Below are 18,272 nucleotides of genomic sequence, written 5' to 3'. Positions count from 1 at the left end.
CGGAATACAGGGTTAACGGTAGGGTTCTTAGTAAGGTGGAGGAGCAGAGGGATCTTGGGTCTATGTTCATAGATCTTTGAAAGTTGCCACTCAGGTGGATAGAGCTTGTAAGAAGGCCTATGGTGTATTAGCATTCATTAGCAGAGGGATTGAATTCAAGAGTCGTGAGGTGATGTTGCAGCTGTATAGGACCTTGGTAAGGCCACATTTGGAGTACTGTGTGCAGTTCTGGTCGCCTCACTTTAGGAAAGATGTGGAAGCTTTGAAGAGGGTGCAGAGGAGATTTACCAGAATGTTGCCTGGAATGGAGAATAGGTCGTACGAGGATAGGTTGAGAGTGCTAGGCCTTTTCTCATTGGAACGGCGAAGGATGAGGGGTGACTTGATAGTGGTTTATAAGATGATCAGAGGAATAGATAGAGTAGACAGTCAGAGACTTTTTCCCCGGGTACAACAGAGTGTTACAAGGGGACATAAATTTAAGGTGAAGGGTGGAAGGGGGGGATGTCAGGAGTAGGTTCTTTACCCAGAGAGGGGTGGGTGCATGGAATGTGCTGCCTGTGGGAGTGGCAGTGTCAGAATCATTGGTGACCTTTAAGCGGCAATTGGATAGGTACATGGACAGGTGCTTAAGCTAGGACAAATGTTCGGCACAACATCGTGGGCCGAAGGGCCTGTTCTGTGCTGTATTGTTCTATGTTCTATTCCCTACACCTACCAGCCTTGTCTTTCACTCTAGCAAGAACATACTGTCTCTGGATTCTCGTTACCATATTTTTGAAGACTTACCATTTTCCAGCCATACGTTTACCTGTGAACGTTTGCCCCCAATCAGCTTTTTAAAAGTTCTTGCCTAATACCGTCAAAATTGTTCTTCCTCTGATATAGAACTTCAGCTTTTAGATCCGGTCTATCCTTTTCCATCATTATTTTAAAACTAGTGTAATTATGGTCACTGGCCCCAAAGTGCTTCCCCGCTGACACTTCAGTCACCTGCCCTGCCTTATCTCCCAAGAGTAGGTCAGGTTTTGCAGCTTCTCTGGTCAGCGCATCCACATGTTGAATCAGAAAATTTTCTTTTACATGCTTAACACACTTACACACTTAACAGTCCCGTCCATTCCTGAGCCACATCTCTGTAATTATTATGATATTCCAGTCCCATGTTCCTAACCATGCCTTCCTTGTTATGCTTTTTGCATTGAAATAAATGCAGTTTAATTTATCAGTCCTACCTTGTTGTTTCCTTTGTTCCTACGTGCCCTGACTGACTATCTACTTTTACCTAACTATAACAGCCTCAGATTGATCTCTTTCCTCACTATTTCCCTGTGTCCCACCCCCCTCGCCTTACTAGTTTAAATCCACCTGAGCAACTCTAATAAATCTCCCTGCCAGTATATTAATCCCCTTTAAATTCAGGTGCAATCCATCCTCCTTGTACAGGTTATGTCTATCCCAGAAGAGATTCCCATGATCCAAAAATGTGTACTGTTCTCCCTTGCACTGGCTCCTCAGCCATGCATTCATCTGCTCTGTCCTCCTGTTCTTACCCTCACTAGCTCAAAGCATTGGGAGTAATCCAAATATTACTAAAAGGACCTGCTTTTTAAATTCCTGCCTAACTTTTGTATTCTCCCTTCAGAATCTCATCCTTTTCCCTTCCTATGTTATTAGTTCTAATGTATACAATGACCTCCTGCTGGTCCCCCTCCTCTTTGAGAACGTTCTGCACCCTCTCCAAAATATCCTGTATCCTGGCACCAGGGAGGCAACACACCATTCTGACTTCTCGCTGCTGGCCACAAAAATGTCTATCTGTGCCTCTGACGAGAGAGTCTCCTATTGCAATCAATTACTTGGAACCTGATGTATCCCTCGTTACTTTAGAGCCAATCTCAGGACCAGAAACCTGGCTGTTCCTGCTACATTCCCCTGAGGGTCCATCACCCCCTACATTTTCCAAAAGAGCATACTTTTTTGAGGTGGAGATAGCCACAGGAGACTCCTGCACTACCTGCCTAGCTCTCTTACCTTTCCTGGAGTTAACCCATCTACCTGACTGTATCTGCGGCTTTTCTCCCTTTCTATAACTGCCATCCATCACTCTCCCTAGCTGCTGTAAATTCCTCATTGCCTCTAACTGCTGCTCCAAATGATCCATGTGATCTGAAAGGATTCACAACCAGACCCTTCTCACAGTCATAATCATCAGTAACGTGGAAACTATCCTTAAACTCCCACGTCCAAAAAGGAAGAGCACATCACTCTACTAAAGGCCATTTTTGCTCCTTCATAGTTGACAAACCCAGAAAATAGTATCATCTTATTGCTCTAAAAACACTGCTCTAGGCTAACTTAATACTTATGGCTTATATTTTTTAAAAAATTAATCAAGAGACTGATATCAGTGAAACAAATAATGAACAAAGAACCCATTCTAATCACGATTGTAGATTTACACTAAGGCTACACTAAAAAAAACTATGCACTTATCTGTTCTTGTGCTGTGAGCTCTTTCACATTGGTTCCTCCAAGGTGAGCTGTGAATTTTGCTGTTTGTTATTTTTTTCCTTGGCACACTCCAATGTCCAGAGATAGTTGAACTTGAACAGCAAAGGCAGTATCTGGGCAGACTCACTGCTGTGTCAGACAGCAGTGTAGGTTTCTTTGTCTGACGATGTGGTCACTGTCTTTGTCTGTCCTCTTCTTTTTTAAGGTGCTATTGTTTTGACCTTTTGTTCCCCCAAAGTTCCAAAACAATGCAACACTATATAAAATAGTGATTGTTGCTCCTGGAATTCAAGGAAATCACCTCCAACACCTAAAATACGTCAAAAAAAGGAGCACCTGTTACAGCCACAATTTTTTTCCTGTTCTCTATCTTGGATTACCCAGAATCCTATGTCTTATCGCAACATTTAAAAGATAATACACTTGCAATAACAAAGGTTAAATTTTTTGTGTTGGTTTTAATGAATAAATTTAAAGATAAAAATGGGAAGCAAAAAGTGAATGTACTTCCCTATAGCTATTGTGGAGTTGCTGCAGACTAATATCAAATTTGGATGTTTTAAGGTAACCCCACACATCTTGCCGAAAGTTGCTGCGCATTTTAACCATCGATAAGCCTTGTAGTAAATTCTGGCCCAATGTGTTTTTCTGTTTTTTCTAAGGTTTTCCCTCCTCTCTTCCCAACTTCCTTGTCTTTAGTTTCTATTATCCCTTGGAAGGAAAGGGAAACTTGCCACATTGCTTCTCTCTTTGTGTAAATTTTAAGTGGCAGAACTGAAATCAGTAAAGTTTATAAACACTGATCACTGGCATAAATCCATGTTTCATTTTTGTAGCACCAAAATTGATAATGTCTCCTTTTAAAATATTTGTAAACTGAGCTAAATGACCATTATGATTTGAACATTCTGCACTACTGTTGTGATTTTTTTGCCTGTATTTTTCCATTTCTTTTATCCAGTTGGAATAAAACTGAGTGATCTCCATCTCACTGAATGTATAAATGTGGAACATTTAGGACTGGCTTCCACGCAGAATGTTGAATTGGTTTCTTCTTTTCCTGTAAATGAATCTCATGGGATTCGAGGTAAGGATTTCATTTTTATTTCTGTCAGTAAGAACCGACCTTCAACTAACTATTGGGTCTGTTGCTATTTAATCTGGTTTGTATGGTCAAGGTGGGGAGTGGTACAAGGGAAGAACTTTGACTGGTTAAGATTCCAGTTGTGTTGGCCAGGTTAACTGACAACCTGCATTGATAATGCGACTGGAAATGTTTGTAAGATGGAGCATCTGACGGAGTCCGATCATGCAGGCAAGTAGTTTCAGTGGAGTTCATGTTATGGAACCATGAGCCACATATTAATTCAAGATTTAACACTCTCCTTGCTTTGGCATATCATAAGCTGCTGGCAACGAATTTTTATCCACTAATAAGGTGATACAATCAAGCTCTCAGCCTTTCTATGTTACCATGAGACTCAAACAAGATAAATCAATAAGCTAAAAAGAAAAAGTGCCAACAGAAGAGTAATACCTGGGACTTATGGTCAGATTGACAGATTCCATTGCCTATAGTTTGGCTGCACTTGCTGAAGATGTTTTAAATAGACAAAATTGAAGGAAAGTGAACATGGCAGAAGATTGGCGAAGATGTCTTTATCGTACCTGTGATTCAGCAGTTTAATCCAGCCCAAGCTTGGACCAAGTGAAATGTTTAGTTTGGTCCTTGAGGCCTTTGCCTATGAGTAACCATTTACACACCAGTCTTTAAATACCTGCTTTAATATATTACTCAGGCATGGTATACACCTTGATCTGAGAAGTTGCATTTTAACATGTTGATCTGCAGCATCGGAAACCTCTTATAATCTGAATGTGTGCTGATTCTCACTACTGTTTCTGATTACAGTATTACTTTTCTACGCAAATATTTGGACAGAATGCTGGGAGAAAATCCTTCAGGGCAGGTTGACAGGCTAGAGTATGCCAGAGCTGTGCCACTAAATTTCCTTCATCAGTGTTTAAGCAACTTGTGACTTGATTTTCTTTCAGAAACTGGAATTCCATTTATCTCCCGAACAGGAAAAACAAATGATCTCACCAAGATTAAGGGTTGGAAGAACAAGTTTAACCTGCAGCCTGGGTCACCTGAAAACAATCCAAGTCCGTCACCTTTAAGTAAACAAGAATATTTATAATTTTGCTTTTCTTTTGTGATTCTCGGGTGTGTGCATGTCTGAAAAAGCACAAGAGCTGAAAAAATTGAGTTACTAGCCCACGATTAGTACAAAGGAAGATCCAAAACAACTCTTGTAAAGCCTTGTGATTCATGCTTATGAAAATGTGGACTAACTAAGCCAAACGTGGTTTCTGCTTGAAACCTTTTGTGAATAAGTTTTATGTCATTCCAATAGACCTGCCTTCTCCTTTTTAGAAGTTTATAGATTTACTGCCAGATTCACTTTACTAGATTGCTCAAGGGCCAACTTTTGTTGAACCGTTGACTGTGTGGGATTTGGTATCTTTTCAGATTGCAATGCTTTACTGCTAATGTTTCAGCATGATTTCAAATCCTGGCTCTGATTAACTACTAATTTCGTTCACACAAGAATCACTTGATCTAATAAAGTGGAATAGAGGGCATGCTCAGTGACCCCAAATTTCACTTTCCGTCCTGTACAATTCTATAATTCTAACAAATTATTCTTGCTACTTGTTGAAGTTGCAGCGTTGGGCTTTAGGTATATAAATATTTGATTGTACTGCTTTCCCAATTCCAGAAAGTTTTACTGGTAACGGGGTTTCTTCAAAGACAATAATTTGTTGTTTTAATTATGATTTCCCTAAATAAAGAGCCATGCTATATTACACAGATTTTAAAAAAGCATATCTGTCCCACTGTATAGTATCTGTCAGCATTGAAAGGTGTTAGTTCTGATTTTGAAGTAATTAGCTTAGTTTGTCAGCATCTAAACAATTTTTTTAACCTATGCCTGGGACTTTCTGTGCATTTTTGTTCCATGTTACTTTATTGACTGCAAAAGTCTTCCTCATGGTTTCCACTCAGAATTACATCCATACTTTGATATATCTCAGTCTTAGGCAACTTTGTGCAGATCTTTCCTCTTTGTGAAATGTGACAAAAACAGCATTGACTTGTTCTGTTATTTTCCTAACTTTGATTTGCTCCACAATTGCTGTGTGTGAGAGTGAGGATTTAAGAGGTTTCATTAGCAAAACCACATGTAAAAAAGACTCCATATTAGAAAAACCTCCCCCTCTCTTTTGTCTCCTTAAGCAGAAGCTGAATTAGTAAGATTGTATTGGTGGTAATGGACTATTTCAATGCTATTGTCATTAGTTACTCTCTTTCTGAACTATCCCTCCTTTTTATTACTAGGTGTCAGCCCAGCGGTTATTAAAAATAGATCAGCATTTGTTAGCGACTTGCTTGATGAGTATCTGGAGAAAGAAGGGAAGATCATTGAGCAGTCACTCTTGTATGACTACAAGATACCAGAGATTGGTTGTCAAACTCCAACCACGTTGGACCCATCATGCAATATTCAACAAAACACTACTCGTTCACCTGACTTTGGTGCACCACTGAAAAATAAATCTTCACACTTGGAAATGTCTCCAGTGTTAGAGAAGCATTTTAGTGTGACAAACAAAGGCATTTTCATCAGAGATATACAAAGCACCAGTGTGGACGCGAAAGCTAAGTGTACAAAACAGAAGAATGACAATTCGGCACCTAAAAGACCCAAAATAGCCAGTCAATATGACAATAAGACACAATTAGCCAGTAACAATAAAGAATCTGCAGTTTGTGCCACAGCTCCACAGAAGGTGAGACTTAATATTACAAAATCTAATTTCTTCCATGTTTCCCCAGCAGTGACAGACAAATTGCCTTCTCCTGGCAGTAGTGAGAGAATTTGATTTCCTCACACCAGTCACCTCTGAATAAGATCTGAGTATCAGAACCTGAAGAAGTCATATGAAATTGACCGTTAATTCAGTTTCAGTGTTTACAGGTGCTGCTGACCTGCTGAGTTTCTCCAGCACTTTTGGTTCTTATTTCTGATTTTCATATCCATTGCGCTTATTAGATTGAGATTTGTCTTTTGTTTGTTTTATTAGCTATCTTAATTAGGTGAAAGAGTTTAGACTCATTTTGAAGAAAATGTGACTAAAAGTTTCACTTTGAAGATTCGTTTGTGAGAATTTTGTAGACATCGTTGACTATTTGGAACTGAATGTTACTTTCTGATTTATAGATTTATTCAAGTTGTAACCACTATCGTGGGGGTCCCATTGGATGTTTTCAAAGCCTTTCCCTTTTCCCAGTTTCCAGAGTCTTAGAAATGTAGGCTGGAGTATTTTGGCCACAGATTTGTTGCTGTATTCACCCATTCACCCATGGGTGTTATGAGGACTAATGTGGCATAGTGGTAAAGGCTATACCTCCAAGCTACAGAAGTCCTGGATCAAGTTTCACCTGCTCCAGAAGTGTGCTGTAATATTTCTGAGCAGGTCATAGAATGCATCTAACCTACACATCCTGTACACTATCGGCAATTTAGCAAGGCAAATTCACCTAATCTGCACATCTTTGGACAGTGGGAAGAAACCAGAGCGCCTGGAGTAAGGGGAGAATGTGCAAACTCCACACAGTTGCCCAAGGCTGGAATCGAGCACGGGTCCCTGGCGCTGTGAGGCTGCAGTGCTAACCACTGTAGCCAGCTTGTCCATCGTTGTTCTGCATGCATGCAGCAGTCCCATGCAACCACTGGGTGCTAGGCCACATATAGTTTTTGTGGTCTGGAGGAAACTGTTTCCCACATCTTTGTTGTCTGTTTTCATTTTATAGCCACTTTTCAGTTTTTTTTTTAAAGGGCTTCTCCTTAATTTCTCATTGCACTTCAACCACATATGATCTAAGGGCACCCTGTGTAGTGAGTTGGGCCTTCTGTGTCTGCTCTTGAGCCTGACTAAATTGGACATTAACAGGTCCAAACAGCAGGTCATGGAGGGGATCATTGTACCTGACTGTCTGCTCCTCTTTCGCAGCTGTGTCCACGCTTGGGTGTCTGTCGAGAGGGGGCATGTACTGTTCACTCGCACAATAAAAGCCTTTCGAGACCCATGGCCTTCGCAAAGACTCGGGTGCATCATCACCTTGACAATGTTATTTTGATTTGTTAAGTTTCTTTTCACCTTTGTATAAGTTTCCATTAATTGTTAGTTTTATACCTTTGAAACAGTGTCCCATAAGGGACTGTTTTGAAAGAGTAGGATGGGTGTTGCAATAATGGAACAACGGTATTGTTGGCGGCAGGATGAAAAAGGGATAAGGCTCTTAATAAATGTTTTTAGTGATTTTGCTTATTGGAGATAAAGAGAGATCCAATAGAAGTTTTGAAATTACTATTTAATAGTGAAAGATTATTTTCAATGGTGGCACCCAAAAGAATATAAATGAGCATTACCACTAGAAATAGTACAGGCATTAGAAGTTTTGACTTAGTGTTACTGGAAGGTGGAATCCATTGTCAACTTGACTGATCGTTGGATATATGAAGAACATTAAAAGATGTGGGGGCTAGCAGAGGAAAGATGTATGAGTGAATGATTCCAATTAGGAGCTAATGTCAAACAAGTGGCTGGCTCCTGTCCTTAAATAAAGATGCATTGAACTTCTTTTGTGAGTGAATTTTGTGTAATGTTTTTCTTTCACTTTTTTTCCAAGAAACAGCTGAAATCAGGTTCCACATACCTTAAGGTTGTTCCTGTGGCATCAAGTCCCAACGGAGGAAAAAAATCCAACATTTCAATAAATCAAACTGAGACAATTTATATTTCAGGTAAGGACAATGAAAACTAGAATTTAAAAAAAATTATCGACGCTGGAAACAAAAAAAAGAAACTGCTAGGAAATCTCAGTAAGTTTGGCAGCATCTGCAAGGAGAAAGCAGTTAATTTTTCAGGTCCAGTGACCCATTTGAAGAAAGGTGACTGGACCTGAAGTGTTAACTCTGCTTTCTGTCCACAGATGCTGCCACACCTGAGTTTTCCCAACAGTTTCTGAAAGCCAGAATTTCACAGATCAGAAATCTGTTTTCTTGAATTACTTGTGATTGTTTTTAAATGTGCAGTTGCAAGTAGAAATGATGAACATTTAGCTGTTTCTCAGCTTGTGTCTTGAACTTTTTTAGCTTGTTATTATTTCATGGAATGTGCTTATAAGGCAAGCATTTGTAGTTTATCCCTAATAGCTCTTGAACCGAGACCAACTCGAGTGCACATTGCTTCAGTTATGAAATAGCATTTAAGCCAAATGGAGTAATAGTGGTAATTCCTTACAAGACAATAGTGAAGATATAACATGGGTTTTTGCAAATGAAATGACCATGAAAATTTCACAGATACCAGCTTTATTTGTCATATTTTTAAATTGAATTTGACCACCAGCTGTTGTCATAGATTCATACAGCATGGAAATAGGTCCTTCAGCCTGTCATGTCTATGCTGACCAATGGGTGGCATGGTGGTACAGTGGTTATCAGCACCCCTCACTGCAGCCTTACAGTGCCAAGGTCTCAGGTTTGATTCTAGCCATTGGGCGGCTGTCTGTGTGGTATTTGCATGTTCTCCCGTGTCGGTGTGAGTTTCTGCTGGGTGATCTGGTTTCTTCCCACAGTCCAGATGAGTGCAGGTTAGATGAATTGGCCTACTAAATTGCCTTCTAGTGTCCAAGGATGTGCAGGCTAGGTGGATAAATTGTGGTAAATGTAGGTTACAGAGATAGGGTTGGGTGGTGGGTCTGAGTAGGATGCTTTTCAGAGGGTCAGTGTAGACTTGGTGGGCTAAATGGCCTCTTTCCATACTGTAGAGATTATGTGATTCTATGAACACCAGATTGCACTAATCCTATTTATCTACACTTGATCCATAGCCAGCTGTGTCCTGACATTCTTAAAGATGCTTCTTAAACATTCCACCACCCTCTCGGACAGCACATTCCATATTTAATCGACCCTCCGGATGAAAAAAAATCATTCTCAGATCTCCTCTAAATTATTTGCTTCTCGTCTAAACTTATACCCTCTATTGTTAGAAACAGAGAAGAGATTCTCACGATCTGTCTGTGGCTCTCATATTTTCATATACCTCAGTCAGATCCACTCTCTCCGCCTCCTATGCTCCAAGGGAAACTTGCCCAGCTTATTCAGTCTCTCCTGATAACTAAGATTTTTCATCCCAGGAAACATCCTTGTAAATCTCCTCACCATCCTCTCCAGTGCAATCGTATCCTTCTGATAGTCTGGCAACCAGGACTGCACACGGTATTCCATCTGTGGCCCAACTAATATTTTCTAAAGTTGTAACAAGACATCCTTGTGGCTTTGTACTATGCCCTGGCAAATGAAGGCAATCATCCTGTATGCCTTTTTCATCACCCTATCTACTTAGGCCCTTTGGTCCTCTGTACTCCCTAAGTGTCTACCGTTCATTTTGTGCTTCCTTCCCTTGTTAAACTTCTACAATCACCATCACACTTAGCAGGATTAAATTCCATCTGCCATTGCACAGCCCAATCTATCAAACTGTAGCCCAAGACCATCTTCCTCACTATCAACAACATTCCCAATTTTCATGTCATCTGCAACCTTACTAATTAAACCTTCTGCATTCACATCCAAATTGTTAATGTTCAGAAGTAACAGCAAGGGTCCCAGCACTAATCTCTGTCGTACACAACTTGTCACAGGCTTCTAATTACAAAAGCAACCCCCACCATCACTGTTTGCCTCCTATTTATAAGCCAATTTGGGATCCAGTTTGCCAACCTGCCTTGGATTTCATGAGCTCTAACCTTTTGGACCAGCCTTCCACCTCGGACCTTGTCAAGCCCTTGTAAATCAATTGCATTTCGCTCATGAATATATTTAGTCAACTTTTCAAAAAAAGCTCAATTCAGTTAGTCGACAGGATCTCCCTCTAACAAATCTGAGCTGACTATTCCAGATCAAGCCTTGTGAGCAGCAGCGAAGCCTGGCGTGCCCAGTTGGGCTTTAGCCCAATGTGGGTTTTCACAGGAAAGCCTGCCCAGTTCCAGGGGGAGTAAACCTTCCAGAAGCCCAGCTTGGAGCATCTGCTAACCCATGGCTCAAGAAAGGACTGTAATGTTTGACATTTTAACTTTATTTCTTTATTTTTCTACTTTTATGCTAAAAAGACTGTGGTGCTGAACTTTTAAAATTTATTTCTATGTTTATCTTCTTCTTTCTGTAACTGAGATTTTGTACCAATTTCTGGTGAATTTCTGCAGTACATCTTGTAGATAGTATACACTGCTGCTACGGAGCGTCGGTAGTCGGGGGATTGAATGTTTGGAGATGTGGCGGCAAACAAGCGGGTTGCTTTGTCCGGGATGATAGGCGAAAGCGAGGACTGCAGATGCTGGAGATCAGAGTCAAGATTAGAGTGGTGCTGGAAAAGCACAACAGGTCAGGCAGCATTCCTGATGAAGGGCTTTTGCCCGAAATGTCAATTTTCCTGCGCCTCGGCTGCTGCCTGACCTGCTTTTCCAGCACCACTCTTGTCCTGGATGGTGTCAAGCTTCTTGAGTGTTGTTGGAGCTGCACCCATCCAGGCAAGTGGGGAGTATTCCATCACACTTCTGACTTGTGCCTTGTAGATGGTGGATAGACTTTTGGGGTGTCAGGAAGTGCATTACTTGCTGCAGTATCCCTAGTCTTTGACCTGCTCTTCTAGCCACTGTGTTTATGTGGTGAGTCCAGTTGAGTTTCTGGTCATGGTAACCCCAAGGATGTTGACAGTGAGGGGATTCAGTGATGGTAATAATGTTGAATGTCAAGGGGCGGTGATTAGTGTCACTTATTGGTGATGGTCATTGTTTGGCCACCCCTGTTTTTAATGCACTGTACCTTGACATAAACAAAAAAAATGAACGAACTGTGGATGCTGAAAATCAGAAACAAAATCAGAAAATCCTGAAAATCTCAGCAGGCTTGGTAATGTGTGGAAAGAAAGCAGAGTTAACCTTTCAAGTCTGAAGAAGGTCGCTGAAATCATTCCTGCACTCTTTCCAGGACCTTCAGATCTTGCATGAAAAGTGGTGCCCAGGGCTGGACACACTACTCCAGTTGAGGTTATGTTCTGCATAATTTTATCTGGATAAGCAGAAATTTCCTCCGATTAAATGCGAGGAAGCCTGAAGCCATTGTTTTCAGATCCTACTCCAAGGTCTATTGCCTCGGTGCTAAATACATCCATTTTCCTGGTAACAGATTGAGAATAAACAAGACTTTGTTTGTTTGCAACGATGAGCATCTTAACTCCTATTTGCATTGTCACTAAGATTATCTATTTCCATTTCTCTGAGATTGCCTGCCTGACTTCATCCATGCCTTCATTATCTCTCTGCTGACCATTCCAACATAACTCTGGCTGATTTTTCACATTCCACGAACTTAAAGCTTGAGATCTCCCAAAATGTAGCTGTCCAAATGCTAACATTCACACTATCTTGTTTGCCCATGAAGCAACAATTGGATGTTAACATTCTTGTTCTTGTTTTTAAATTCCTTCACTGCCTCATTCATTCCTACTTTGATAGTGTGTTGCAGATCTCCTCCCCCAGCTTCTTGAGCACCCTGGATTTTAGTTGCCTCAGCCTTGAGGTCTGAATTGCCTCCCTACACACTATCTAATTTTCTTCCTTAAAGATGCTCCTTAAACCACCTCTCACCCAAGCTTTTAATTATCTGATCTACTATCTTATATGACAGTGTCATGTTTTGTTTTATAGTACTGTACTCTGTTAAAACATTGAAGACAGCCAAATCAAATCAGCCTCCCTATCCCTTTATTCACAATGCAATAAAATTAAAAATGCAATGATCTCAAAATTGCTCCAATGGTTCTTAACCAGACTTTTTCAAAAACTAGTTCTAGATTTTGTGAATAACTGATACCAGACACCAGATAATAGCTTAAACAAAAGAACTAACAATTTATGAATAATACAGTAGCTTTAGCAGAACAAAGTTAAACCATAAGATAATCTAATTAATATCTGTGATTTAAACCCACTCTCTCAATGGCAAACAGGCACAGTTAAGGGATAAATCAAAAGAAAAATAAAATGTAAATGGTTAGTTCACTCAAGTGGACTCCACATCTGTAACATCACACGCAAATGCGATTGTGTCTTGCTTGGTTTCTGAAGACACCAAAACATGCAGCTAGCTTCCAGTAGGCTCTGTGGAATATTTACTTAATACTGGGATGCTATTCTCCAAATGTACAGTAAGTTGATAGGAGGACAATTAGGAAACAGTGAAACGTCAGTCCTGTAGCTTTTGCAGGCACAATCCTTCTGACTTTAATCGTTCAAAATCCAGTTCAATCTTGGTTGTTTCTTGTTAGACTGGCTGCCTCCCTATGAGGCCTCTGTTAACTTTCAAATATCTACCATCTGTTTGAGCATCTTGCAGCTCTGGAACCATAATGTCTCGAGCATTCTTTGATTCTTGTTCAATCAGCAGTTAACCTCCAGTCCTGGCCTTGTAAGCAATTATCGTTTTTTTTCCAAAGGCAGGCTGCTACCCACAATTCAAAGGTCTCTTCGTGGCTCTCCGTTCAGAGATCCAAACCAAAGATGATGATAAATAAAACTAAAATGATAAATGTGTCAACAACTGTCGACTTGGGATGTTTTGTTGCATTAAATGAATTATGTAATTTTAAGTTATTGCTGTAAATGTTAAAGAATGTGAAGTCTGAATTGACAGTAACAAAGGGAATTCCTTCAATGTCCTGTCTGTATTCTATGCTGGCTATTTGCCACACATGCTGGAACGTCTAGGCAATGTTTTGGATATTAATTATTATTGAACCAGATGAAGTTCTCCTCACATTCTCCTAGATGAAATGATGTAGAGCAATGGTTCTCAAGTGTCTTTGATCGCAGATCCCTTAGGTAGAGCAAAAGATCCTCCAGACCATCTATGGTTCCTAGGAGAAAGTGAGGACTGCAGATGCTGGAGATCAGAGCTGAAAAACGCTGGAAAAGCGTAGCATGTCAGGCAGCGTCCAAGGAGCAGGAGAATCGACATTTCGGGCATAAGCCCTTCTTCAGGAATGAGGAGGGTGTGCCAAACAGGCTAAGATAAAAGGTAGGGAGGAGGGACTTGGGGGAGTGGCGTTGGGAATGCGAAAGGTGGAAGGAGGTTAAGGTGAGGGTGATAGGCCGGAGAGGGGGTGGGGGCGGAGAGGTCAGGAAGAAGATTGCAGGTCAAGAAGGTGGTGCTGAGTCCGAGGGTTGGGACTGAGATAAGGTGGGGGGAGGGGAAATGAGGAAGCTCGGGAAATCTGCATTCATCCCTTGTGGTTGGAGGGTTCCTAGGCGGACGATGAGGGGCTCGTCCTCCAGGCGTCGTGTTGCCATGGTCTGGCGATGGAGGAGGCCAAGGACCTGCATGTCCTTGGTGGAATGGGAGGGGGAGTTAAAGTGTTCAGCCACGGGGCGGTTGGGTTGGTTGGTGCGGGTGTCCCAGAGGTGTTCTCTGAAACGTTCCGCAAGTAGGCAGCCTGTCTCCCCAAAGTAGAGAAGGCCACATCGGGTGCAGCGGATGCAGTAAATGACGTGTGTGGAGGTGCAGGTGAATTTGTGACGGATATGGAAGGATCCTTTGGGGCCTTGGAGGGAAGTGAGGGGGGAGGTGTGGGCGCAAGTTTTGCATTTCTTGCAGTTGTAGGGGAAGGTGCCGGGAGTGGAGGTTGGGTTGTTGGGTGTGGACCTGACGAGGGAGTCGCAGAGGGAGTGGTCTTTCCAGAACACTGATAGGGGAGGGGAGGGAAATATATCCTTGGTGGTGGGGTCTGTTTGGAGGTGGCGGAAATGACGAAGGATGATACGACGTATCTGGAGGTTGGTGGGATGGTAGGTGAGGACCAGTAGGGTTCTGTCCTGGTGGCGATTGGAGGGGCGGGGTTCAAGGGCGGAGGAGCAGGAAGTGGAGGAGATGCGGTGGAGAGCATCGTCAACCACGTCTGAGGGGAAATTGCGGTCTTTGAAGAAGGAGGCCATCTGGGTTGTTCGGTATTGGAATTGGTCCTCCTCTGCTCCCAGAAGAGTCATGCTGATGTTCAACATTAAATTGATAACAAATTGTAAACTAGAGGGCTTCAGTCTTTTATCAAATTCAAAATTCAGCTGGGTCCTCTTTTATTTCCAGCTTGTGTGGTATTGAAATGTGATCTCAGTTATTTGTTGGTAATGGCAGCAGGTGCTTTGGAGCTACACCAGTAAGTCTTGCATACTCAGACTCTGTTGTACTTTGGACTAACTTGCAGTCCACCAGGAGGACTCTTGTGGACTCTCAGAAATCCACACCACATTCTTGTGTTCTGCTGATTTAGTGAGCTCAATACGTGGTTTTGATTGCTATTTCTTTGTAAAGAACACAAAGATCTGTTTCTCATCAAGTGTTAGGTGTCTTGACTTGTCACGTGCCCAAACTTGTTCTTGGCTCTACTTCCATTTGAGGTTTAGAAGTAAGTTTGAGAAGTGTTTTAAATTTAAGGACAAGGATATGAAATAGAACTGGCTAAGATTAATTTGGAAATTTGGTCAAGTGAGATTTCAAAATATTCAGTAAAGATACATTCCAAGTAAAAGGAAACACAGGAAAAAGATTTATTACTTCTTATAGGGAGAGTGGAAAAGAGAAACCTGTTGATGTGGTGCACTTGGATATGCATAATGTATTTGACAAGGTGCCACATTAAAGGTTATTACACAAAATAAGAGCTCAAAGTGCAGTACATTAGCATAGATAGAGCATTAATTATGTAACAGAAGCAGGGAATTTAGATAAATACATTATTTTCAGGTTGGTAAGATGTAAAAAGTACCATAGGGATCAGTGCTGGGCTCAACTATTTATAATCTTTACCAACGAACTGGATGAAAGGACCGATGTATGGTTTGCTAAATTTACTGAATAGACTAAGGTACGTCAATTCGTAAGTTATGAAAGAACTTTGCAAGTGAATATGACAGGTTAAGTTTGGCAGATTGAGTATAAAAAGAAAATTGACGGATTGTACAAATGGATCACAGTGTTAGATTTCAGATAGAGCAAGCAATTAGGAAAGCAAAGTGAATGTTGTTTATTGCAAGGGAAATAAAATATAAAAGTAACAAAGTTTTGCTATATTTGTTCAGGGTTGGTGAGACCATCCTTTGAATTCTGTTTTGGTTTAGGAAAGATTCCTTATTCAGGAAAGGATGTAATTGCATTAGAAGGAATATAGGCACAGTCCCTTTTTGCAAGTATGTTCCATTCTTGAGTCAATCACCATTTGATTTATATACAAGTTGGAACACAATGCAGGACAGTATAAAGTACAGGAATTGTTCATATGTCAAGGTTTTAAAATTGCAATCCCATTCCGGGATGTAGTTAGGAAGACAACACAATGTTGCCTTAATTACAAGAAGGCTAGAATTAAAGAACAGAGATGTACTGCTGAGGGTGTATAAAGCTCTGATCAGATGAAATTTGGAATGTTGAGTGCTGTTTTACGCCCTGTATCTAAAGGAAAGATATGCTTATGTTGGAAGTGGTGCAACGGAGGTTTACAGGAATGATTCCAGGGATGAAGGGCTTTCATATGATAAGTTGGGATTACTAAGTCTGTACGCAGTGGACTTTAGAAGCTTGAGTAGGAATCTGGTTGGAACTTACAGGATAGTCTTTTTCCCAGGGATGCTGAAAACTATATGCATTCATCCTATCCATGCCCCTCATGATTTTATATGCCTCAATAACGTCACCTCTCATTCTCCCACATTCCAAAGAATAAAGTTCTATTCTGGCCAATCTCTCCCTATAACTCTGGCCTGCTAGTCCTGGCAACATCCTGATAAATCATCTTTGCACTCTTTCTAGTTTAAGTATGTCTTTCCTATAACAGGGTGACCAAAACTATACGCAATACTCAACGTGTGGTCTCACTAACGACTTATACAATGTAACATGACGTCTCAACTCCTATACTCAGTGCCTCAATTAATGAAGGCCAGTATGCTAAATGCCTCCTTCATCAACCTGTCTACCTGTGACGCCACTTTCAAAGAACTATGTACTTTGTACTCCTAGCTCCCTCTGTTCCACAACACTCCTCAGGACCTTACCATTAACTGCATAGGTCCTACTTTGGTTTGACTTTTCCAAGTGCAACACCTCACACTTATCTGTATTGAATTGCATTTGGCAATCCTCAGCCCACTTCCCCATCTGATCAAGATCCCTCTGTAATTTTTTAAACCTTCCTCACTCAATAATACCTTCTAATTTTGTATCATCTGTAAACTTCGTAATCATGCCATGTGCATTCACATAGACTCATAGAGCTGTACAGCATGGAAACAGACCCTTCGGTCCAACTCGTCCATGCCGACCAGATATCCCAACCCAGTCTAGTCCCACCTGCCAGCACCTGGTCCATATGTATCCAAACCCTTCCTGTTCGTATACCCATCCAGATGCCTCTTAAATGTTGCAATTGTACTAGCCTCCATCACTTCCTTCAGCAGCTCATTCCATACACGTACCATCCTCTGTGTGAAAAAGTTGCCCTTTAGATCTCTTTTATGTCTTTCCCCTCTCACCCTAAACCTATGCCCTCTAGTTCTGGACTCCCTCACCCGAGGGAAGAGACTTTGTCAATTTATCCTAACCATGCCCCTCATGATTTTATAAACCTCTATAAGGTCACCCTTCAGCCTGCGACGCTCCAGGGAAAACAGCTCCAGCCTGATCAACCTCTCCCTATAGCTCAAATCCTCCAACCCTGGCAGCATCCTTGTAAATCTTTTCTGAACCCTTTCAAATTTCACAACCAGATCATTTATGTAAATAACAAATATCAAAGGGCCCAGCACCCACCCCGTGGCACTTCACTAGTCACAGGCCTTCAGTCCAAGAAACAACCTTCAACCATCACCCTCTGCTTCCTGCCATTGAGCCAATGTTGAATCCACTTAGCTAGCTCTCCCTGGATCCCATGCTACCCATGTAGACAACATCTACTGCCCTAACCTCATCTATCCTCTTGGTTACCTCTTAGAAAAACTCTAAAAGATTTATCAGACGTGACTTCCTACGTCCAAATCCATGCTGACTATCCCTAATCACACCTAGACTGTCCAACTGTTGATTGATGCTGTCCCTAAGTATTCTGTCCAACACCTTGCCTACCACTGATGCCTTATTTTAAGACAGATGAGCAATGTTTTTTGCTGCCAAGAATGTGGGAGCAGTGAAGGCTGCATCATTAAATTTATTCAAAAACAGAGTTAGATTTTTGATTGTCCAGCGAATTTCAGATTGTGGAGAGCAAACACTAAAGTGAAGTTGAAGCCACACTCGATCACTGTTCTTATTGAATGGTGGAACATTCAATAAGGAGGGCTACTCCTGCTTCTAATTCATACGTTCTGTTACTAACATACTTCATGGACGTAAATTGCACATCTTAGATACTTCTGTGAAGTAGACCTGTGAATATATTTTGGCTTCGATGTAAGGGAGTATGTGGTTTTCAAATTAAACCTGACCCCACATCACGCATTGCGTTAATAGAAGAAAGCTGGAGTGCTGCTCTGGGAGAAAATTAATGTTTTCTTTGTAATGTTGACAGGACGAACATTA

The 18,272-nt window shown here is 41.3% G+C and overlaps 1 protein-coding gene across 10 annotated transcripts in view; it reads left to right on the top strand.

The window, feature by feature from the left end:
• Nucleotides 1–18,272, top strand: part of LOC122542904 (uncharacterized) — a 140,707-nt gene that overhangs the window by 36,722 nt on the left and 85,713 nt on the right. For 8 of the 10 annotated variants that reach the window (XR_015754711.1, XM_087983969.1, XM_087983966.1 and 5 more), the window contains 4 exons: nucleotides 3,476–3,601; nucleotides 4,570–4,695; nucleotides 5,918–6,369; nucleotides 8,273–8,387. Coding sequence is in view for 9 of the 10 variants with exons in the window: in XM_087983969.1 (XP_087840095.1) it covers nucleotides 3,476–3,601; nucleotides 4,570–4,695; nucleotides 5,918–6,369; nucleotides 8,273–8,387 (819 nt within the window). In the remaining variant the exon portion in view is untranslated. The remainder of the gene's footprint in view (nucleotides 1–3,475; nucleotides 3,602–4,569; nucleotides 4,696–5,917; nucleotides 6,370–8,272; nucleotides 8,388–18,272) is intronic. The other 2 variants (XM_087983968.1, XM_087983967.1) reach the window with 2 other exon arrangements.

Source organism: Chiloscyllium plagiosum, unplaced genomic scaffold, assembly GCF_037043375.1.
Source record: "Chiloscyllium plagiosum isolate Xiang-an unplaced genomic scaffold, Cpla_swu_hap1 HiC_scaffold_47, whole genome shotgun sequence".
Taxonomy (NCBI): Eukaryota; Metazoa; Chordata; class Chondrichthyes; order Orectolobiformes; family Hemiscylliidae; genus Chiloscyllium; species Chiloscyllium plagiosum.
Note: the sequence above shows the minus strand (reverse complement) of the source record. Positions and strands in the feature narration are given on the sequence as shown.